This window comes from Candoia aspera, chromosome 1 (assembly GCF_035149785.1).
Source record: "Candoia aspera isolate rCanAsp1 chromosome 1, rCanAsp1.hap2, whole genome shotgun sequence".
Lineage (NCBI taxonomy): Eukaryota > Metazoa > Chordata > Lepidosauria > Squamata > Boidae > Candoia > Candoia aspera.
The window spans coordinates 148,643,349-148,667,839 of NC_086153.1; the positions used below are offsets into that span (position 1 = coordinate 148,643,349).

The 24,491-nt window shown below is 43.7% G+C and overlaps 1 protein-coding gene across 1 annotated transcript; it reads right to left on the reverse strand.

Moving 5' to 3' along the window:
* On the reverse strand, positions 1-23,952 carry LOC134488894 (WD repeat and coiled-coil-containing protein-like). The gene is made up of 3 exons (XM_063291241.1): positions 22,039-23,952; positions 14,765-14,885; positions 1-334 (listed from the first exon to the last, which is right to left on the reverse strand). Exons 1-3 carry the CDS (start codon positions 23,950-23,952, stop codon positions 189-191), a joined length of 2,181 nt encoding a protein of 726 aa, XP_063147311.1. The 3' UTR covers positions 1-188.
* Between the last annotated feature and the right edge of the window lie 539 nt (positions 23,953-24,491).

Consider the following 24,491-nt stretch of genomic DNA (forward strand, 5'->3'; position numbering starts at 1 on the left):
GTGGAGAACCATCCTGATTCCTTAGTGTACAGTAAAACCCTGCAGGGAAAACACACTTCTGTGGAACTTTTGTGAATTACAATTAAAATACATGTGAAAGTCCTTCTAATCATTTTCTAATGTTTTAGTTCCTTTATGTTCCAGAATATGGTTTTATAGTTCCCTGACTATCTCACCATGCTTGGTGGTTATGATGAAAAATTTGTTTTGAACATGTAACTTCCATAGGCATTGAAATTATCCTTGCCATCCCTTATGATGATCTCCTGCTTTGCTTTAAAATCTATTGGAATAAAACCTTCACCATCCGCAATAAGAACTATCCAGGAAGGACCTAGAGAAGAGGAAAAAAATGTCAGAAGATGGGTGCATAAGTTAGATATACAAGCATTTGTCTAAATATTAAGTGTGTACCTGTATATAATCCTCTGAGCTTCTTTTAATAGGTTATTTCAACAATGTTACAAAAATGTATTTGATTACATTCTGATTTCAGTTTTAAGCCGAAGTGGATAATACAGCAAATTATTTCTTCACTTTTGGTACTTACAAAAAGATAATCTAGCTCTAATATATTTATATTTATATTTATTATAATATATATTATATAAATATATATTATATTATATTAATATGATACAATATTTTTCCATGAAGAAAAATGAAATTACCTCCTGTTGCAGAGATAAAATAGTCATCTAATTAAAAGTTTATGAATATGTTTTAATTACTGTGCTATACAACTAGGTTTTTCTAAGAATAATAGAAGGCTTTCACATCTGAGGGTTATATCCGAACAAGATTATTGAGTATTTAGAGTGTATCCCCTTTGTTTTAGTTTCTAGGGTAAAGTAAAATGCTGGAGGACAGAGTAAACTCACAACCTGAATTTCCTCCTTGATTACTGAAAAGAAAATAATAATAATAATAATAATAATAATAATAACAATAATAATAATAATAATAATTCATTGAATGTATATGCCGCCTGACTCCTAGGATGAAATCAAGGTAATCAACAGGAGAAAAAAAGTTAAAATTGCATTGGATATGGTTAAAATAGCACCTTTTATAACTTGATATTGATAATTTGAAAATACATTGCAATTTCACTTCTATGGAAAAAGAACGCTGCAATTTCAAATATTTTTAATTATTTAAATAATGTAAACAAGATTGTTATTTATTTGTTTTGGTAATTTATTCTATTGGCTAGTCATTTATAAGTAACATTGACAGTATTACAATATCACAGAATACTACGGTATTTCCCAATGCCATTCAGGTTAGATTCTGAATCCAAAACAATAGGTAGATATTTGTAGAGCAGTTTTCCTAACATGGTGCCTTCCAGATACTTTGGGATATGCAACATTAAAATTCTTTAATTTTTTTAAAGAAATCATTCTCTAATATGAACGATATAATCCCAACATTTGGCATATGCTGTCTCTAATTCTGGGAACTGTAGTTGCCACCCAAAGGACTTCAAGTTGGAGAAAGCTATTTTAGACTGTAATTTCAACTCTAACTTTGCTATAGTTAATTATGGTGCATACATAGATTCAGAATCACTAACTTTTTAAAGATTCATGTGTTGTACCAACTATGGTTTGAACATTATATTTTAAAAGTACAGAAAAAAACTTATTTTGTTACTTCTACTTCTGTTGATCACATGCTGTGTTGTTCTTCCATGCTGTTGATCATTTCATAAGAAGATTGCTATTACCAATCATGAACTTTTAATCTTTTGCAAGTAGTGCCTTCTTTCTACTTCAGTACATACTTTGTTTCTGTAAATTACCTGTACTGGTGTGTATGTCTGTATGTTGTTTATTCATTTAGTCGCTTCCGACTCTTCGTGACTTCATGGACCAGCCCACGCCAGAGCTTCCTGTCAGTCGTCAACTCCCCCAGCTCCCCCAGGGATGAGTCCGTCACCTCTGGAATATCATCCATCCACCTTGCCCTTGGTCGGCCCCTCTTCCTTTTGCCCTCCACTCTCCCTAGCATCAGCATCTTCTCCAGGGTGTCCTGTCTTCTCATTATGTGGCCAAAGTATTTCAGTTTTGCCTTTAATATCATTCCCTCAAGTGAGCAGTCTGGCTATATTTCCTGGAGTATGGACTGGTTTGATGATCTTGCAGTCCAAGGCACTCTCAGAATTTTCCTCCAACACCACAGTTCAAAAGCATCTATCTTCCTTCTCTCAGCCTTCCTTATGGTCCAGCTCTCGCAGCCATATGTTACTACGGGGAACACCATTGCTTTAACTATGAGGACCTTTGTTGTCAGTGTGATGTCTCTGCTCTTATCTATTTTATTGAGATTTGTCATTGCTCTTCTCCCAAGGATTAAGTGTCTTCTGATTTCCTGACTGCAGTCAGCATCTGCAGTAATCTTCGCACCTAGAAATACAAAGTCTTTCACTGCTTCTACATTTTCTCCCTCTATTTGCCAGTTATCAATCAAGCTGGTTGCCATAATCCTGGTTTTTTTGAGGTTTAGCTGCAAGCCAGCTTTTGCACTTTCTTCTTTCACCTTCATCATAAGGCTCCTCAGTTCCTCTTCGCTTTCAGCCATCAAAGTGGTATCATCTGCATATCTGAGATTGTTAATGTTTCTTCCAGCGATTTTAACTCCAGCCTTGGATTCCTCAAGCCCGGCATGTCGCATGATGTGTTCTGCGTACAAATTGAATAGGTAGGGTGAGAGTATACAGCCCTGCCGTACACCTTTCCCAATCTTAAACCAGTCCGTTGTTCCGTGGTCTGCTCTTACTGTTGCTACTTGGTCGTTATACAGATTCTTCAGGAGGCAGACTGAAGTATCCTCATACCACTAAGAACTTGCCACAATTTGTTATGGTCCACACAGTCAAAGGCTTTAGAATAGTCAATAAAACAGAAATAGATCTTTTTCTGAAACTCCCTGGCTTTTTCCATTATCCAGCAGATGTTGGCAATTTGGTCCCTAGTTCCTCTGCCTTTTCTAAACCCAGCTTGTGTCATGCGCTGCCTGCCTCTGAATAATACTCAGACACTGGTTCGTGGATCAGGCTCTGATTTATTCACAGCGCAGTTACAGCGTTGGAAGGAAAAAAGCTGAGAGTGACAGGAGCGCGCCGGTGCGGGGTTTAAATACCCCGCGCCGGTCAGCGCCCCCTCACCCGCGGTCACGTCACCCCCCTTTGTCCAATACGTTGCCCTGCCGGTGGGTGAGGGGTTCCGGGATCGCCCATCATCAGGTTTTCTATTCCTCTGCTGATTGCTGTCAGCTGGGCGATCTCCGTTGTATTGGCGCTGATGGCTTGGGTGTGCTCCGTGATCCGTTTAGTTATTGTTTGTTGGCCGTTAGTCGTTGTGGGTTGATGGCTACTTATCTTGCACCCCTTCACCTATTTCCTTGCTATTGTCATGTGTGCCATTGCGCTGATGACTTTAGCTCAACGGCACTCATGACATACTGCCCCCTTTCTGAACAGTGTTCCCCCCCGGTTTTCTGGGTTTTTTTTTTTTTGTTTTTTTTCCGGTGGAGCTGTCAAAACGGAATTTTTTTTTTTTTTTTTTCAAAATTCCCGCCGGAGTAGTTGTCGCCCCTCCCTTTGCTCCTCCCTCTACCACGTGCCTTCCCAGGGTGTGTCCATGGTGCGCATGCTCGGGTCCTGTCCTGGCGTGCGCATGCTCCAGCCACACCCTGTTTGTTTGGCTCAGTTCGGCGAGGAGAGAGGCGTGGCTGGTCGGGTGCTTATCAGCTCCAGGTAGGGCCCTTCTTTTTTCTCATTTAAAGTGCGTCGCCTTTGTTGTATCTCCTGGGCGTTGCCCCCAGGTTGCCCTGTTGACTTGCTTGCCACTCCCCCGTGGCCGGGGGGGCGGGGGGAGGGTGCTGGCGAACGCTTGTCACCACCCCGTGGGCCCGGGGCGGGGGGAGTGAGTCCCGGGGGGGGGAGGTCCACCCAAGTTGCGGGCTTGGGGGGGCCCTTTCCCTTGGGGCACGGGAGGCGGGGGGGGCCTGCGGGGGGGGGGGTTTGGCTTGCTGACCTTGGTTGTGGTTTGTCGGGGTATGCCCGGTGAAATGCTCTGGTCAGGTCAGGCGCGTTAACGTTGTGCGCCGCCACCCATTCCGGGTGGGGGAAGTGTTTCCACCTGACCAGATAGTGTAGAGTTCCTCGTTGCTTGCGGGAGTCGAGAATGTCCCTTATCTCGAAGTGGTGTTGCCCGTCGATCATCACCGGTGCGGGCTGTGGCGTGCTTGGGTGCCATCGGGAGGTGGTTGCCGGTTTCAGGAGGCTGGTGTGGAACACCGGGTGGAGTCTCCGTAGGTTGTGTGGCAGGTCCAAGCGTATTGCTACCGGGTTCACTATTTGCGTGACTCGGAACGGCCCGATGTACTTAGGCCCCAGTTTTTTCGAGGGTTGGGTTGACTTTAGGAACTTGGTGGATAGGTAGGCCATATCCCCCGCTTGGAACGTCGGTTGTTGGCGCCGGTGCTTGTCGGCCTGCTCTTTGTAGGCTGCCTGTGCATCCTTCAGCGCCGCCGTGATTACTGGCCATGCTTCCGCGATCTTCCGTCCCCAGTCGCTAGCGTCCACCTGGGGTTCCGGGGGTTGAGGTAGCTCCGGTATGGGGACGAAGTCGCGCCCCGAGACTACTTCGAACGGAGTTTTCCCCGTGCTCGTGTGGACGGCGTTGTTGTATGCGACTTCGGCGAACGGGAGCAGTTCAGCCCAGTCGTCTTGGTGGTAGTTAGTATATGATCGTATGAATTGCTCTAAGGTGGCATTAAGAACCTCTGTGGCTCCGTCCGTCTGGGGGTGCCAAGCCGTAGATAGGGCCTGTTGGGTCCCCGTCAGCTTTAGGAAGGCCCGCCAGAATTTGGAGGTGAACTGTGTGCCCCTGTCGGTCACCACACGTGCGGGACATCCGTGTAGCCTGTACACGTGGATGAGGAAGAGTTTGGCTAGCTGTTGTGAGGATGGGACCGACGTGCAGGGGATGAAGTGGGCCTGCTTTGAGAAGTAGTCCTTCACCACCCAAATGGCCGTTTTCTTCTGGCTGGGTGGGAGGTCCACTATAAAATCCATAGAGATTTCCTCCCATGGGCGGGAGGGTTCTGCCACCCGTTGTAATAGCCCCGCAGGTTTGCCTGGTGCCCGTTTGGCCCTAGCGCACGTTGGGCAGGACGCTATATAGGTTTTTACGTCTCGCCTGAGCGCGGGCCACCAGAATTGACGCCGTGTTAGGTGTAGGGTCTTGAGGAACCCAAAGTGTCCCGCTTGTTTGGCGTCGTGTGACCTATGCAAGATCGCCTGGCGTTGCGAGTCCGGGACGTAGATTCTGCCTTCCCCCCATGCCAGGTCCTGTGCCATCGTTACCTTGTCGGGGTTTGCCAGGAACCAGGGGTCGGTTTTGAGGGCGGCGGCGAGGTCCGTGCGCATTCCCCCTGGTAGTTGCGGTTGGCTTCTTCCGGTCGCCGGTTGTCCCGCCGTCGGCTGCGCCGTAGAGTCGAGCTGCCTCCGCGCGCCGCTTCGGGTGGTCACGGCCATCCCCAGTTGCGAGGCGGATAGGACCGTCCCAATGGTGTCTGGGGCGGGCTCTTCGTCTTGGGGCAGTCGGGAGAGGGCGTCGGCCAGGAAGTTCTTTTTGCCCGGCATGAACTTCAGCTGGAAATTAAAGCGGCTGAAGAATTGGGCCCATCGGACCTGTTTTGGGCTAAGGCGTCTAGGCGTTCGTAGGGCCTCGAGGTTCCGGTGGTCAGTCCAGACCTCGAATGGTTGGGTGGCTCCCTCGAGTAGGTGTCGCCATGTCTCTAGCGCTGATTTCACCGCGAAGGCTTCTTTCTCCCAGACGTGCCATCGCCTTTCTGTCTCGGAGAACTTCCTTGACAGGTAGGCGCATGGTTTCAGGAGTCCCGTGGGGTCTTTCTGTAGCAGGATGGCTCCCAGGGAGAAGTCTGAGGCGTCGGCTTGGACCACGAACGGCCGTTCTGGGTCCGGGTGCGCGAGGATTGGCTCCGTAGTGAACAGCGCTTTCAGCTTGTTGAATGCGGTCTGGCACGCGGGAGTCCAATTCAGCACTGTGCCTGGGTTCTTGGCGCGTCGGGTGTCCCCCACCCCTTTGGTTTTGAGGAGGTCCGTTAGGGGGAGGGCTATCTCTGCGAACCCCCGGGCGAATGACCTGTAAAAATTCGCGAATCCGAGGAAGCTCTGTAGTTGGCGTCTGTTGTGGGGGCGCTCCCAGTTTAGCACCGCTTCGACTTTTGCGGGGTCCATTTCGATGCCGTCCCCAGAGATTCGGTACCCCAGATAGTCTAGGCGCTCTTTGTGAAACTCGCACTTTGTAGGCTTGGCATAGAGCTGCGCCCTTCTGAGCTTGTCGAGGACTTGCCTGACTAGGGTCACATGTTCCTCGTGCGTTTTTGTGTAAATAAGGACGTCGTCGATGTAGACCAGGACCCCTTTGAACAGATGTTCATGCAGTACCTCATTGATGAGCTGCATGAACACCCCAGGGGCCCCCGCGAGTCCGAAGGGCAGTACTTTGTACTGGAAGGCGCCTAGGGGGCAGTTGAACGCCGTCTTCCATTCGTCCCCCTCCCTGATTCGGATGCGATAGTACGCCTCGCGAAGGTCCAGTTTGGAAAAGACTTTGCCCGTGGACAGGTGGGCGAGCATGTCCTTCACCAGGGGTAAGGGGTATTTGTTGGACAGGGAAGCCGCGTTTAGGCCCCGGTAGTCGGTGCAGAGCCGTAGGGTCCCGTCTTTCTTCTCCCGGAATAAGACGGGGGCTCCGACCGGTGAGCATGCTGGCTCTATGAATCCCCTGTCTAGGTTTTTATCGATGAACTCCCGGAGGGTTGCCATCTCCTTCGGGGTCATCGAATAGATCTTTGGTCTAGGTAAGGGGACGTCGGGCAGTAGGTCGATCCGGCAATCCGTCTTGCGGTGGGGGGGTAGTTGGTCAGCTTCTGCCTCTCCGAAGACCTCGGAGAAGTCGGCGTATTGTTCTGGTAGGTCTGCTGTGGTAGCGGCGTTGTCTTGTGTGGTCGCCTCCGCTCGTCCTACCGTGGGGTTGGTTCTGCCCGCTGGAACTGGTGCTCGATACTCGCCGTCGCCGAATGTGAAGGTGCGGGTCTCCCAGTTGATCCGCGGGTTGTTTGTCGCGAGCCATGGCATCCCCAGGACTGCAATGGGCCGTCCGATGTGCGTGACGACGAACGATGTGCGCTCGGTGTGAGTGCCCATTTGCAGGGTGACCGGCTCGGTTTGTAGCGTGGCTGGTTTCCCTCCCGCTGTGGAGCCTTCCAGCTGGTGGAATGCCAGCGGCGTGGGGAGGGGGAAGCAGCGGAGGTCGAGTTTGGCGACTAGGTCGGGGTGGATGAGGTTTTTTGAGCACCCCGAGTCCACTAGTGCCGCGGCCGTGGTGGCTCCGTTGCCGGCAGAGAGTTTGATTGCTGCCATTATTACGGGGCTTTCGTCGTTCCGTCGAGGTGGTCCGCGCTGCTGTCCCACCGCCTGCCTCGCCACGCGTTTCAGGGCAGGCGGGGAGCTTTTCCCGCCGGCTGGTCGGGGTCTGCGTTATCCTCTTCCCCCCAGTAAGCGTCCCAGCCTTCCTCTGGTGTCGCTGTGGCCACGGTCATTCGGCGGTGAGGGGGCGGCCCCAGGTTGGGTGGTTTGGGGCTAATTTTCGGGGTGGGTTTGGGCGCACTGGTCGGCGGTCGGTTGGCGAAGCAATCCACCGTCTTGTGCCCTAATTTGCCACACCTCCCGCAGGGCTCCCGGTTGAATTTCTTTTTTGGGTATATGGGGCCGGCCATCCCCACGTGTGGTGCGGGTACCTTTTTTCCGGCATAGTTTGTGTCTTCCGTGGTTGTCATGAGGAAGGTGCGGTGCGCGTGTTCGGCTTTCCCCGCGAGGTGGATCCACCCGTGTAGTGTTTCTGGGTCGTCGCGGTAGAGGGCCCATTGGAGAACGTCGCGGTTGAGCCCCCTTTTGAACATTTCCAGCAGGGTGGTCTCGGACCAGTCGCTGACCTTCCCCGCGAGGGCTTTGAACTCCAGGGCGTAGTCAGGGACCGTGCGTGTGCCCTGTTTAAGTCTTTGGAGTGCGCTTTTCGCCCTTACTTTGGCTAGGGGGTCTTCGAAGTAGTTTTTCATCTCATTGATGAAAGCAGGGAAGGTGGCGAGGGCGGGGGAGCTGGACTCGTACAGTTGGACGTACCAGTCCGCCGCCCTGTCTTGGAGTTTGATCGCCACGGCGGCGATCTTGTCGGCCTCGGAGTCGTAGGAGTGTCCGTGCCTCCCCATGAACTCCCTAGCGTTCGTGACGAAAAACGAGAGTTTCGTGGGGGTCCCATCGAAGAAGATGGGGAAGTCCTTTGGGGCCCGGGCGTTTTGCGCGGCCCCGCCTCTCGCTTCCCAGTGTGTGGTGTCGTCCGCCTGTGCCGTCTGCTGACCCTCCGCTGGCCCGTGGGGGTTCGGTGCTTCGCTCGGGGTGTGGGCCTGTGCGGGGACGTCGTTGGGTGGCGCGGGGGGCATAAGCGACTGGAGCATGGTCCGGAGTTCCGTCAGTTGAGCCCGCATGGCCGCGAGTTCAGCTCGTGCCTCCTCGTCCACAGCCCGCGCCGCCGCTGGGGCCGGTTCCGTTGGCGCGTCCTCGGGGGTGGGTTGCCGGCGGGGTTCATCGTCCCTCTGCCGCGGGTCCGCTTCCTCCGCCGTCTGCTGGGTGTCTCCGTCGTCCTCCTCCGTGTTGACCGCCGTTGGGCTGTCGCTCCACGCCCGTTGCTGGGGTGCGATGTGGGGCGCGGGGTCCTCCGCTGGTTTCGGAAGTCGTGCTGCTCCCTCCCGCGGTCGGGTTGCCTCCGTCGCCATCTCCCCTTGGGGTTGGAGCTGAGGCTCGGGTCGGGTGGGGTGGGCGTCCATGGCTCCGGGAGTCCGCGGTGCCTCTGGCCTTGGTCGGTCCTCCTCTGTCTCTTGCCGCGCGGCTCGCCCTCCTTGCCCGCGCCGCTCCGGCCTCATCTTGCTGGTCTTCTCGCCGTCTACTCCTCCCGCGGCTCGTTGTCGTCCGGTGGGGCTCGGCGAGGCTGAGTTTATGACTCTCAGCTTTATGTCATGCGCTGCCTGCCTCTGAATAATACTCAGACACTGGTTCGTGGATCAGGCTCTGATTTATTCACAGCGCAGTTACAGCGTTGGAAGGAAAAAAGCTGAGAGTGACAGGAGCGCGCCGGTGCGGGGTTTAAATACCCCGCGCCGGTCAGCGCCCCCTCGCGGTCACGTCACCCCCCTTTGTCCAATACGTTGCCCTGCCGGTGGGTGAGGGGTTCCGGGATCACCCATCATCAGGTTTTCTATTCCTCTGCTGATTGCTGTCAGCTGGGCGATCTCCGTTGTATTGGCGCTGATGGCTTGGGTGTGCTCCGTGATCCGTTTAGTTATTGTTTGTTGGCCGTTAGTCGTTGTGGGTTGATGGCTACTTATCTTGCACCCCTTCACCTATTTCCTTGCTATTGTCATGTGTGCCATTGCGCTGATGACTTTAGCTCAACGGCACTCATGACAGCTTGTACATCTGGCAATTCTCGCTCCATGAATTGCTGAAGTCTGCCTTGCAGGATCTTGAGCATTACCTTACTGGCATGTGAAATGAGTGCCACTGTTCGATAGTTTGAACATTCTTTAGTGTTCCCCTTTTTTGGTATGGGGATATAAGTTGATTTTTTCCAGTCTGATGGCCATTCTTGTGTTTTCCAAATTTGCTGGCATATAGCATGCGTTACCTTGACAGCATCATCTTGCAAGATTTTGAACAGTTCAGCTGGGATGCCGTCGTCTCCTGTTGCCTTGTTATTAGCAATGCTTCTTAAGGCCCATTCAACCTCACTCTTCAGGATGTCTGGCTCTAGCTCACTGACCACACTGTCAAAGCTATCCCCGATATTGTTATCCTTCCTATACAGGTCTTCTGTATATTCTTGCCACCTTTTCTTGATCTCTTCTTCTGTTAGGTCCTTGCCATCTTTGTTTTTGATCATACCCATTTTTGCCTGGAATTTACCTCCGATATTTCTAATTTTCTGGAAGAGGTCTCTTGTCCTTCCTATTCTATTGTCTTCTTCCACTTCCACACATTGCTTGTTTAAAAATAATTCCTTATCTCTTCTGGCTAACCTCTGGAACTTTGCATTTAATTGGGCCTATCTCCCCCTATCACTGTTGCCTTTTGCTTTCCTTCTTTCTTGGGCTACTTCTAGTGTCTCAGCAGACAGCCATTTTGCCTTCTTGGTTTTCTCTTCCCTTGGGATGTATTTTGTTGCCACCTCCTGAACAATGTTGCAAACTTCTGTCCAGAGTTCTTCCGGGACCCTATCTACTAAGTGCAGTCCCTTAACTCGATTCTTCACCTCCACTGCATATTCCTTAGGAATATTAGTGAGCTCATATCTAGCTGATCTGTGGGTCTTCCCTAATCTCTTTAGTCTGATCCTAAATTGTGCAAGAAGAAGTTCGTGATCAGAACTACAGTCAGCTCCAGGTCTTGTCTTTACCAACTGTATAGATGTCCGCCACCTTTGGCTGCAAAGGATGTAGTCAATCTGATTTCGGTGTTGTCCATCTGGTGAAGTCCATGTATAAAGCCGTCTCTTAGGTTGTTGGAAGAGAGTGTTTGTTATGCAGAGTGAGTTGTCTTGGCAAAATTCTATCAGCCTATGTCCTGCTTCGTTTTGTTCTCCCAGGCCATGCTTACCTGTAATTCCAGGTGTCATTTGACTGCCCACCTTAGCATTCCAGTCTCCCGTGATGAAAATAACATCTCTTTTAGGTGTGTTGGCCAGTAGGTGCTGCAGATCCTCATAGAACTGCTCTACTTCAGCTTCTTCAGCATCTGTGGTTGGGGTGTATATTTGGATCACTGTGATGTTAGATGGCTTGCCCTGAATTCGAATTGAGATCATTCTATCGTTTTTTGGATTGTATCCAAGCACTGCTTTAGCCACTTTACTATTAATTATGAAGGCTACTCCATTTCTTCTGTAGTCCTCTTGTCCACAGTAGTAGATCTGGTGGTCATTTGATGTGAAGTGGCCCATTCCAGTCCATTTCAGTTCACTGACGCCCAAAATGTCTATCTTGAATCTTGACATCTCACCAATAACCACATCCAATTTGCCCTGGCTCATAGATCTTACATTCCAGGTTCCAATGGTGTGTTGATCCTTAGAACATCGGATTCGCCGTTCACCACCAGCACCGTCGGCCGCTAGCCGTCCTTTCGGCTTTGAGCTAGCTGCGTCATCACGTCTGGGGCTAGTTGAACTCATCCTCTGTTCCTCCCCAGTAGCATTTTGACCATCTTCCGACCTGGGGGTCTCATCTTCCGATGGTATACCGACATATCTCTGGTTGTACTGATCCATTTAGTTTTCACGGCAAGAATACTGGGGTGGGTTGCCATTACCTTCCCCAGGGATCGCATTTAGTCTGACCTCTCTGTCATGACCTTCCCGTCTTGGGTGGCCCTTCACAGTTTAGCTCGTGGCATCATTGAGGTGCTCAAGCTCCAGCACCACAACAAGGTAACTATCCTTTGCTGAAGATGTCTGTATATGTCAACCTATAAAATTATACTATTGAAAAATTTTATTTCACATTCTTTATTGGATACACAAAATGTTATTAAGTAACGTCAAATGCACAAGGATGTCAATTAACGGTATTAAGAGTATAAAATGTATTCATTCACAACCTGTAGCCACATCCAGCCTCCCAAATCTTTAGATGTGTTCCCACTCTCTAGGCTCAGTGTTTAACCATCTGGAGGAGAAGTTTGATAACAATCCATGTTAGGGCCACCTCTGTCCATGTACAGTATGGGTGGGACAATTAAGACACCTTTGCATGCATTCCAATTTATTAACTCCCCTTGGGTCAGTCTGAAAAGGAGAAACTTTTTTTTATCAGCAGTCCAACTGAAAAAATTATAGGAAGTTTGCCAAATTCTGCACAATTGCAATTGCTTTAAGAAGGTCTTGGGTCTAAGTCTGATTGTATTAGTTACTTCATTTTATTCATCCTTGGCTTTGTTTTTATGTTAATTTCTTATTTTGCTTTATTTAATTATATCACATGTTTTGGTCTTTGGCAGTCAATAAATAAATAAATATTCTAAATATTAAAACAGAATAATTGAAGTACTGAATGCTGAATGGTTACTCAAGTATCATGGGCCTTTATGAGTAATGCTCACCATGTTAATTGAGTACTTCCAGAGGGACTTAGTAGGGAATTCTGTGCAGACATTCCATTTTTCCTCCCTTATCTGATTATTTATGATTAAAACAAGAAAATGGGAGAAGCAATAGGAAAACACAGGAATATTAGAAATGAATTGCATTGGAACATCCATAAATGACTGAAACTTCCCAGTTTAAAAACTGGGTTTTGGTGGTGATCTTACTTTAGATCTCTTGGGAGACTGTTACCTGCTACAGTTGTGCACGGAGGTGTCTGCAGGGTTTGGATAAAAAGGCCAAGATGGCAGCTGTGACAGTGGGCTGAAAGTTTTGCCTGTTTCTCATGTGCAGGCAAGGGGCAGCAGCTAGTAGAGTTCAACTTCCATCTCTGAGAATAATGCACCATTTAGTCCTTTTTCTACCTTTTCTCTTTCTTCACTGTCCTAAGACTTTCTTTTCTCTAAAACTACAATTTACAGGATGCTGCAACAACCAGCATTGTAATTATGTTCCTGGAAGCACTGTGCAGCAGCAAGACTACCCATTTTATTTCATGAGGGTAGACAATGAGCACAATTATGGCTGGACTGGCAGAGCCATAGACAAAAAAATTACAGAAAACATTATTGGCAGTATTACATGAAATCCATATAGTCATGAACTATGGATTGATGTAAGAGGAAGATGAAGATAATTTCTTTCCTGATATTTTCCAACTTCCATGATTAAATCAAAGGTGAAGAGAGAAACCAGAAGTTTGAAAGATTAGATTGGTGAGTTCCTGTTCTCAGCAGAGATTAAACTAATCCAAAGCACAGTAAGACATAGTGTCTCTATTACTAAATACATATTGTATGTATGTGCATTTTTAAATCATTTTTATTTTTATTAAGTAAAAACAGGAAAACAAAGGAAAAGGGAAAAGGAATAGAATGCATATAATTCATATACATATCAGTATATGTTGTTTATATTTTTCTAAATTAATATTAATTGCTATTACATAAGCTTTAAACTAGGGTGAGAGTTGAGATGAGAAATCAAAAGGTGAAATTTAATATTGTGATTTTAAAAATGTAATAAAAAACAAAACAAAAGATCAAATTTGTCTATAAGAAACAACATTCAAGCAGCCCCCTTTTTGGTCTTTTTTTCCTCCTTCCTTTCCATTTTCCTAATTGCTACTTGAAAGCCAGTTTGGTGTAGTGGTTGGTGCCAGGCTAGAAACCGGGAGACTGTTAAGTTCTAGTCCTGCCTGAGGCACAAAACCAGTTGGGTGACTTTGGGCCAGTCCCTCTCTATCAGCCCTGGGAAGGAGGCAATGGCAAACCACTTCCGAAAAACCTTGCCAAGAGAATTGCAGGGACTTGTCCAGGCCGGGAAGTGAACATGATTGAACGAATTAAAAAAAAACCAAAACTGCTACTTAAGTATGTTTATACTTTGCTTTAAATTTTTGTGATTATTACTCATTTCTGTTTAAATTATTTTAAATAGTTTTTTTCCTTCAAAAAACATATTCTAAGTTCTTGCCTTGCTGTGTGATATGTTACATATAAGAGAGCCATTTCTGCTTATGTATGCATTTTTGATAAATTATGAAGTTTAAGAAAACCCATTAAAAACTATTTCTTAAGGATTTTAAATCATTTAAGAAGAGGCAGCAAGATGAAGGCTTACTATGGCTTAGCATCTGTGTTCAGCCAGTTATTTCATAAGCATGATAATCTCTTTAATACTACCATGGGACTAGATTTACTGAACATCAGTAGCTTGATAGGACTGCTATGATACAAGTGGGCAGCTTTATTGGGTATCATTAATCAGTCTGTAGATGTCTGAGATCAGAGCGGTAGAGTACACACAGAGTGTTTGCACATTGCAATAATCCCTTATTTAATCATCATTTAATACATAAATCACAACTAATTTTATGCAATTTTAAACATAAACCACTAAGTTCAGTGTCTAAAGTCATAGAACATGCTAAATTATCATGTGGTTTGGGGCAGGGGAAAGGTTGCTTAGGAAGTGTAGAGAAAGTGTTATTAATGTATTTATCGTATTTCTTCACCGCCCATCTCGTACTGCAATGAGTCTGGATGTTACAGGCAATCCTTGTTATTTGTGGGTTCTGTATTTGTGAATTCACTTATTCACAAAAATGTTTTTGTAACCCCAAAATCAGTATTCACGGCAATGTTGTGCTTATTTGCGAACATGCGGAGTGGGAAAACATCGGAATTGCCAGACGCACATGTTCCCAGCTGAGGTTTCAGCATTTGCTAATTTGCTAATATATGCGGCATTTTCACAGAATGTAACTACTGTGAATAATGAGAGTTGCCTGTATTCCAATCCATTTTCTACATTAATATATCCATAAAGAGAGTATTCAGGGTCTTGCCTATGAAAGGCTCAGGAATCAAGGTCAATTGAACATTGTACTCCTGGGTTACAGAGAAAAGCTGTAACTCGGGTTCCCAAAAGTTAGTTCTCACTAAAATAATTAAATAATAAAGAGGACTTGCCATGTTTCATTTCAACAATAGGCAGATCAAAAAGTCGCTGGACTAAATTCAGATGGATTTTGCCACTGCAGAGGAGAACATTTCGTGTTTCTTCAACTATTGCTCCATTTGAAGAACATTTCTTCGGGTAGATAAAAAAAATAAATCTGTTATTAAAATATTAGTGATTTTATCCACATTTATTGTTAATAATTAGTTTTCCTCACAAATCAATTATTTAATCTGCTCGTATTCTCACAAACACAAAAGAGGTAGGGTGCTCACCTAGGAAACAAACCAGACATGTCTATTCATAAGACAACCCCATGAAATCAATATAAAGCAATATGGAGATGTAAGATTGGAGCAGCTGGGAAAGAATATTTGAAAATATTGGCTACTGTGTATACCTAGTCACCCAACCATTTTGATTTTGCCAGGAAAAGCATCTGATAATTCCCTACTTTCGGGAGGAATTGCAATGGTTAGTGACTACCCTGTGGAAGCAACTGAAAACAGCTCTTCCAGAGGGCAGTTGAGATGTGATGATATACTGTAATATTGGTCAATTTTATATGTTTAGGCATTTTTATTTTTTCATGCCAACCATGGATTGCTATTTTACTCCTGTAAAGTCTTGGGGAATTATGGCAGGGTATAAAAATAATAAATAATATTTGTTGAATCAACCACAGTTGGATTCAGGCATAGCACAAGCCCAAAAGCCATGGTTTACAAACCACAATGGCTGGGATCACACAACACACACTAAGCCAAAATGGGCCAAATCGCATTATAGTATTGCACAGTATTTGAGCCCAACCAAAATATAACTGGCTGAGTTTAGGCGTAAGTACTGTAGCATTACAACAGCAGAAGCAGGAAAGTATACAATCACTTCCTTCAACCCCTAAGAAGCTACTTATAATGAAATGTACATCTGGGAATGAACTAAAACTGAAATGTGGGGAGGTAGAGCACAGAAAGACATGAAGAAAACAAGGTGAATCAAGAAGCCCTGGAAGAAGCAGTGTAGGAAATGGATTTTAAGGAAAACAAACCACTTGAGACACATGGCAACCCAAATACAAAAATAATGTACCCAGCTATCTCCAACCATGCACAAAACTCACTTGCTCATTCCTGTTAGTTTAATGAAATAGAAATTATTTTCATCTGTGTGATTATAGAAGATCTTTAGCATGTTTTATACAACATGCTAAGCCAGAACCAGTGAAACTAATTTACGGCTCAGCACAAGGTGTGAACCAATCCTTACTTCACTAATTAGATTACTGTGTTGTTGGATTTGTAAGATTTGATTTTTTTTTTCCTAATAATGAAAGTGAAGTCTACGTATGGGATGGCTTATGACTGTAGAGGCTGTGCTGTCACATTACTGAGAGATAAATATTCATACCCCTATCAAGTTTATTTAGTCTTCACTGTAATGCATTGTTTTCAATGGTTTGTTTTTACTGCAATAAATATAACTTCTCCTACTTCTTACTATTCCATCATTCTGGCTGCAGTCCTAGCCCCACAAGGTAGTAAGTCCCTTTTGTACCCAATAGGATTTCATTTTCTGTAAGCATGCACCCTTCACCACATTCACCCTATGTCAAGTAACTGGAATTTGCAACATTTCTCAACTCTCTAGTGTAAGTAACACTATCCTGTTTAGATCTCTATAAACTGAACAGAAAACAAAATGCACTGTATGTTACAATACAGTAAATAAATGCATAGTATCAGAACAATCTGGATCTTATTTTGCTAACCTCAATGCAAAATGTTCACTGTTGTATCTCCAGGTTTTGTTTTTACTAACAGTTCTAGATCTTGATTTACTGGAAATAAATGACACAATCTCCCTTAGCACTTAATGTATTCCCCCCCACCATTATTTAAACAATTATTAATGTACCATATTAATTCTTCTCCTTGACATTCTAGTCTTCTATGTTCTACCTCCCCCACTTCCCTAGGAACAATTCCTGCATGCTACTGTCACCTAAGTATAGCCTAGATACTGATTTGCCACCTCTTGTAACGTTTGGAAACAAGACTAATGTTTTGCTTCTATAAACTAATGGGATTCAATTATTTCTTAATAGCGCTGGTTCAAGCTGTATGCGCCTCCTATCCATCCTGGATTAAACAATACAGAGATGAACACCATGAAGAGCCTTTTTTTTTTAAATTTTGGTGAGAGGAAGTAACAAGTAATAGCCTTTGCTTAGTATAGGGTTGTTCGTTTGTTTGAATTGAAGGGACTGCATTTCAACAGGACAGAGCAAACAGGACTTTTAACTGGAAAAAATTGATATTTTCCAACATACTCTCAAACTTCATCAGAATGAGAATTTAATTCTGATAACACCTGGAGAGTCATACATTATCCGTTATTGTCAGAAGTCACCTTAAGCTTATGTTGTGGAATAATTATTCCATACCCAAGGAAGAGGAGGCTAATCAATAAAGAGAAGAATTTATTAGCTATGATACCATAGGACTTGCCCAGTCAGACAAATGACAGATTTTAAAAGATTACAGTATTTATAAATTTCAAGACAAGCATAACACAATGTAGCTATTTCATTCGATACAGTATGTTTGTTTATTAGACATATATTCTACCTTTTACTTTGTTGCTACTTATATGGCAAAGAGTTACATTGTTGCACATGTACATCCCCCAAATAGTGGTTAAGAACCTTGTCATTTTTAAAAAGTGTCATTTCCACATTCCAAAGCCCACTTACAATTTATTTCTACATTTATCTAAAAGTTTGTCAGCTCTTCTAGATGGCCAAGGGAACGTGCTGTTCGCCAGTCCTTGAGCTGGCAAAAAGTTATGCCTGCATAAGTCGTGCTGCCTCCATCCCTATTCCTGAATCCTATTCTGCCAGGGGAACAAGGTCAGTAAATGCTGCCGTCCCTATTCATTGTTGGCCAAGTTAAGGAAAATGGCCGGTGAATTCCCCAGCTTTATTTCCCTGTCCACTCTGTCACTTGTCAGTGGGAAAAGCAATCATCTGGTACCCTCCTTAACATGGGGTGGAGGGAGAAGAGTTTAGGCAGTTGGGCTGCCTGTTGAGTTGCCTGACTAAAAGGTAGCAGGCACTAAGGAGAGCATGAGGTGAAACAGGAAGGAGTTCACCCCTTCCGCCACACCTGTTTTCTATCAATGAGCCATTCCTGAATATGAGTCTAGTGCTCTTCTGAAGATGCACTAAACCTAATGTTCAAAAAGCATGGAGGAGGGCATGGGTTGAAGCAGAATGGAGTGGCTGGTAATAAGCACCACCCCCAACTATTGTCTGCAAGAGAATGACAAAACTAGCAGCAAGGGACCAAGGGATCCAGTTCTGACAGTGAGGCCAGCAGCATCTGGACAAAGGATAGTATGGAGAACATGGAACTGTGATCAGCTAACAGTCATGGCCATGGCACCTAGTGCCCAGTAGCTGACCAGAAAAGGCAAAATAGTGTAATGGTTATATAAAAAAAAAGCCTATAAGACCTGACAAGTGCTATAGAAAGTGCCAGCCAACTATAATGCAGGCAGATGCCTCTGTGGAAGCCAGATGTACAGTCTGTCTGGCAGCCCAAACCAAAATGGTCATGAGGGCAACATCCAGTAACCAGAGTGGGCATGCAGCAAATGGTCAATAGGAACTGGATAGACCCCAGCTCTTGATTACATCAACAACCAAATAGTCAATGAAGTATGCCAGACTGTATCTACAGCATAAATAATAAACTTAATCTCACATAACATTTCTGAGGTTGCAGTCCTAAATTAAAAGGCAGTGGACCTCTGTTAACCTTAAAAATAATTGAATGTACTGTATTTCTGAATAACTGAATGAAATTGATCACTGTATTCCCACAAGAAGTCTACCAAGCATTCAGCAATATTTCTGTTGAAGTAAGTGAATTTGGCAGGCAGGTCTATCAAGTTCAGAACTGACAAAGGTACTTAATAGGATTGCCTGAATGGCCTCTCTTTGGGTGTCAATTCAGGGATGCTCCTTGGTTTCCTAAGATTCCAGGAGATGAAATGCCAAAGAGATGCCTGGAGCATTGCTGATGGAAAATACCATCACGCAGGTTTGAGCCCAGGTTCAAGCCCAGATTGTAGTGGTAATAGTAGTAAAGCACCAATATTTCTCTGCCTTTACTGACTCTGCAATGTGCTGTCCAATGTGCTGTTTTAAGATTAACTATTCTCTGTTGGAAAGTAGTGGGCCAGAGATTTCTGCTAGGCATTTTCTGGACAAAATTGTTCATGTTTGTTTGCTGGACAGTTTCATGAGAGAGAACCTTGTGAAGTCATCTGGCATTCCTTTGAACTTGTGAATTCCAAAAAAGTGGACAGAATTTTGAGCTGGCTGATGCCTAGCCATCACATCTTCTAATGAGGATTCACTGGATGTCTAGTCCCTGCAGGGAATTATGGGATCTCTTTGATCATGTGCATCCAGGGCTGGCTAAGTACCAGAGGATTTTAGGATATAAGGTGGCTGTGAAATAAGTGGTCACAGTCATTAGCATAAGTAAGGCAATTAATGCTAGATGTGGGAAGATAGATTAAAAGGGCTGGAATGACATCCAGACTATCACAAGGCAGCTGTGGCAGAACTCAGAGGATGCCCACACCAGATCTAAAGCATCCTTGCCTGCTTCAGATCCAAATACTGCACATTTAAGAGAAGAGAAATCCTTATTTTTCCATCAAATGAAATGTAATTTATTTGTAAATAAATTTATTTGTAAATAAATAAATCTCAAATCTGCAGCACTACTTATTGTAATCTGACTATTGTAAAATGTTTTGCATGGGTGGGAACTACAACTCCCAACATGCCTCACTATTTTCATGCTGGCTAAAGATTTGGGGAGTTGTAGTTCAGCAACATCTGGAAGAAAACTGGGAGTTGTCGTTTATTTCCCTACCTCTGAGATCTTTTCTTCTCCTATTCTGTTTATTCACTTTGATGCAGACTGCTATAAAACATTGTGAAAACATCATTACCAAACAGAACATCATCTGTTTCGTACTACTATCCCCTGAATAGAATCACAATTAACAATTAATCAGACTTCAAACCACAGAACTGCTAGCACCAGAGAATATAGAATAGAAAACAAAATGTTCATCTTGGATAACACATACGGTACTGTATTCTGTGTTTTATATATTCAGAATTTTCATTTATTCTGAACTTCATTACAGATTAACAAAATATATCCTTTCTTTACCCCTTTCTCTTTGCTTTAAATTATCCATGCACTATTTATCTCCTATTTTAATTATTGCCCTTTCACCTCTTAAAACTTTTTAAAACTTGTCTTTCAAAAATGTCTATTATATTACGCTATAAAACACCAATTTTACCTTCATCAGTTTTCATAACTTGTTTTATGTTTTCAGTCTACTTCACAATTGCTTTCCTGATTATAAAAATGGGGCTTGCAGTTATTAAAGATGACCCTGACAAATACAGTGATTCACCCCCTCCTTCATCCAGTCAATTGACTTCCCCAGACTTATTTTCCTCTCTGTCCTCTACCTTCCACTATTTGTGTACATTTATCTTGCTTTACCGAGGTCACTTCCTGTTCTTTTAATACACTGTTGATATTGAAAAAAGGATCATTTTATGATCATTGAAATACCTTCATCTCCTCAAATCTCCTTGAAACAGAAAGTCATCAAAATGGTTTATAATACTGTTTTTTCCTTACAATTTCGTGGTATACATTAGGAGTGAGAGATGAGTTTGTTTCTATTTGGCTTTGGTTCTCTTTGGGAGAACCAAAGAAGTGTGCAACATTTTCAGATCCGAAAGGCCATGTCTGGTCTTTGAGTAGTGTGCTGAGGAGCTAAATGAAAAGTTTGAGTTGGTGGGACTGGAGAAAATAAAAATAATAATTTACATTTATATTGAATCAAAATTAAATACATAGCCAATATGATTGCTCTCAGGCATACATTTAATTATTTTCCCTTTCTATTACATGAAAGTAACAACTTTTAGGAGTCTTTTAGGGCACCTCTGCTTTTAGGAGGTCAAGTATTAAGGAAAGGAAAAATGAGAAGGAGAGGAAGTGAACTGCATGTGGCTGTGCATCCAGGGAATCACATGTACGGCCACAGCAGATTGTCTTCCCTCGTGTGATGTCATATGGACATCTTTTGTCCTCCCCTTTATCAGTTCTTCACCGTTATGTTGAGTGAATGTTGGAATAGCCAAGAATGCTATTGAATTTCCACTTTTCCTTTATACCCACCAGGCATATTTCTAATCAATCTAATCAACAGTAAACTCACATCCCTCTGGCCATCTCCTTCCATTCTTTTCCTGTTCTGTGAAATGTAAAAGCTATTAGTTAATAAACATATTTTAAAATTTCAGAATATTGCATCAACACAAATGCTTTTAAAGGAAAAGTCAGTTACTCAGATATGTTTCCAGCCTCTTCTCCTGCAAGGAAAACAGCAATGGGGATGGTAGGGTGCATGTATGTATGTGTTTGAATCTAACGGGAGTAGTAGAACCTTGAATTGATTTTTTTAGGCTCAAGGTTAATGGTGCCTACTTACATTCTGAAATAAGCAACATATGAGACCGGGGGGGGGGTTGTCTTCAGTGCTATCTTGTGCTTTAGGAAAGACTAAAATATCAGCAAGGAATCAAAATAAATACATTACAGTGAAAAAATTGAATTGATGTTCCTTATATGTAGGGAACTATTGCATTGCACAAAGACATGAAGAATGCTCATGTGAAGAAAAGAAAACCAGTTCCATTGGATTTATTTTTATTTTTAAAAAATAAAAAAAATATTTTTATTTATTTTTTATTTATTTTATTTTTATTTTTAATACTTCTTCATTATGTGAGCAAATATATTTCTTAATGCTTTGAATCTGTAAACACAATGAATCTTACAAGCATGTATACTATTACTAACACATGTTGGTTCAGTAACTTGTCTCCTCAAAAATTATTTTAAAAACCACATACCTCAAGTGCTGTTACAGTAGATAATGCCTTCAAATTGAAAAGCAAATGACAATCACCTGAGCAGAAAAGAATGTGCCAATACCACTTCTCTAAAGCCAAATGTGGGACACAACAGCCATAATTCCCTGGACAAAATTTCACCACTTCAGCTGAGCACAGAATGATGCAACCTGCTAAATGGTCTAAAAACTAACAGAATTCCTCAATTTGGTACCAAATTCCCAAAAACAACTTACAGGGAAAATATTGTATAATTACCTGGTATTTGATGTGAACAAAAGGTGGCTCTTGAGAAGAAGGGTAGTCAAGAGATGATCTCCTCCCATTTTTAGCAAATTCTGTTAATTCAAGGAGTCTCAAATGTAAGTCACTGAAGCTGCTATACAATCTTTCCACATTTCTGGATATTTCAGGTGTTATTTTTTCATTATCCAATATGCTATTTTTAGGAGAATTTAAAGTTTTTTGTGCCACTTTAGGAGAAGTTGATTTATTGGAAAATCTAGTAGGTGTTCCAGCACCAAACAGGGCCACTGACCGATTAATTGGTTCAGCTTCCAAAGTTTCTAGAATGGATGAGTTCCTCAAGGCTCCTTTTTCAACAAAAATGCTCACATTGGAGGGTGATGTCTGTTCATAACTAGGCCTTTTCACTTCCAGCATGTGTCTTCTTCTAATAGGTGACTGAATAATAGTATTATCTGGTCCTGAGAGCTCCTGCCCCACAATACAATCCCCTAAAGCAGGATTCTTAAAATGTTTTCTTTTCCCAGGAAGGCTAACAGAGGACTTAGAACTGAATGACAAAGTTTGAGTAGTTCCAGAGTTTGATGAAGAGTCTTCTCTAGATACTAATTCTTTCATCAGCAATCTGATGATATATCTGTCTGAATTGGAGGAAGAAATAAGTACGGGATCGGTGAATTTCTGCTTGCCAACCAAAACTAATAAAAGTTTATCTGTCAAAAAGGATAGACCTTTGGATCGTTCACTTTGGTCTAGTTGGATCCGTTGCAAGTTGGGCATACAGGACGATGTAATTGAATAGACCAAAACAATATTACAAGTATTAGAAGCTACTGCCACAATTTGAGCACTAAGGTCAAAGGCAATTATATCAGGGACCAAAATGCCAGGAATGCTGACTTTTCTAGTTGTGGTTACCTTTCTTTCAAAAGTGACTAAGATCAAGTGTGAAGAATATTGACCAGTTCCTGAAGGGCAGACCTTCCTACTCAAAGGAATAGGAGGACTGGGATCCAGTTTCCTGTGGTTTGCCAGGATATTGGTTAAATCAGTTGGGCCTGATGAAGATGAAGCTACAGAATGCACTGCTATTGATTTATCCAAATCAAAGGACTTCCTTCTCAAATCCATTGAGTATTCCTCATCCCCAAGCACCAGAGTAGATTGTGAAGAATCAGTAGACAGAAAATCCATTTCAGAACTTATCGGTAATTCAAATGTAATACCAGCATTTAAACCATGTATCTTATCAAGAGGAAGCTCAGTAGCCACAGCAATCTGGAAATCCAAAGTAGCTTCAATAGCACAGATACAGCCTCCAACATCAAATATTGGGCAAAAAGTACAAGCATTCAATGTTTTCTGGGCCTCATCCCAGATATAGGAATGAAGAGCACTGCTTATAGCAATGACTAGACGATTGCCATCCTTGGTCCAACAGGCACAGTGGATGATACCACTGCTTTTAATGTCCGCTTTAACCTTGGAATTGTCTAAACGAACTGCATATAGAATAGAAGCATCCCTCTTGGTAAATACTGATAAAATATCCCTCTTTGGGTGCCACACACAGCCTTGGGGGAGCAACTGGAATGGCTCAGCAATTTCACATGTCTGGAAAACCATGAGCTTATTCTTTTCCAAAACATTATGGATCAGCTGCCAAATGCTAACATGCTTTTTGTGCTGAACAGCAAGCAGAGCTGGCAAGTCGGCAGAATAACATGCATTCCAATAAAGTGCGTGGACATGTTCAAACTGACCAATAAGAGTTGAATCACCAAACCTCCATTCTTTGCTATGAAAGTGCAATGGTATCAATGCCACTTGCTTGCCATCTGTCCATGCAATCCCATATATTGGGTGTATGGCCTGGTATAAAGCATTAAGGCCAGTTCTAAGAAGTTTAGCTTTTCCTAGCTCCATTCTTGACATCTATTAGTGTTGTTTGCTCTGAAGTAGAAGCTCCATCAGATTCAGCAGAACAGCTTGATCTATTGAAGTCTTTTGGTTGTAGACCATTTCCATGTTAGCAAATGACGGCCTTTCTTTTAAGCTCGCAGCTCCCTTCACTGTGAAACTCTACTGCTATTACTCTAAGAATAAATCTGCTTCCACACTGTTCTTTTCCTGGGAGGAGCTAATGAGCTTTACCTAATTACTGATCTCATCTATTGCATTTTCTTAGAAGACTATTTTTAACTTTTAAGGACCAGGCTTGCTTTTAAAAATAGCTCTTTGATATCTGAAGTGTATCAAGGTCTCTTCTACCCTCAATAGAGGAAAGCTCCACATGCTGGAGAGTAATTTCAGTTGCATCATGAAATGATTAACCCAGCACTTTTGCTCTTGGAAGGGAAGACTAAGTAAATTTAATCATACCCCCAAAGAATAAGAGAAGGCAAATAACACCCAGGTTTGTAAATATTTGAAATACTTCAAAACAAGTAGTATTAGTGATAGAA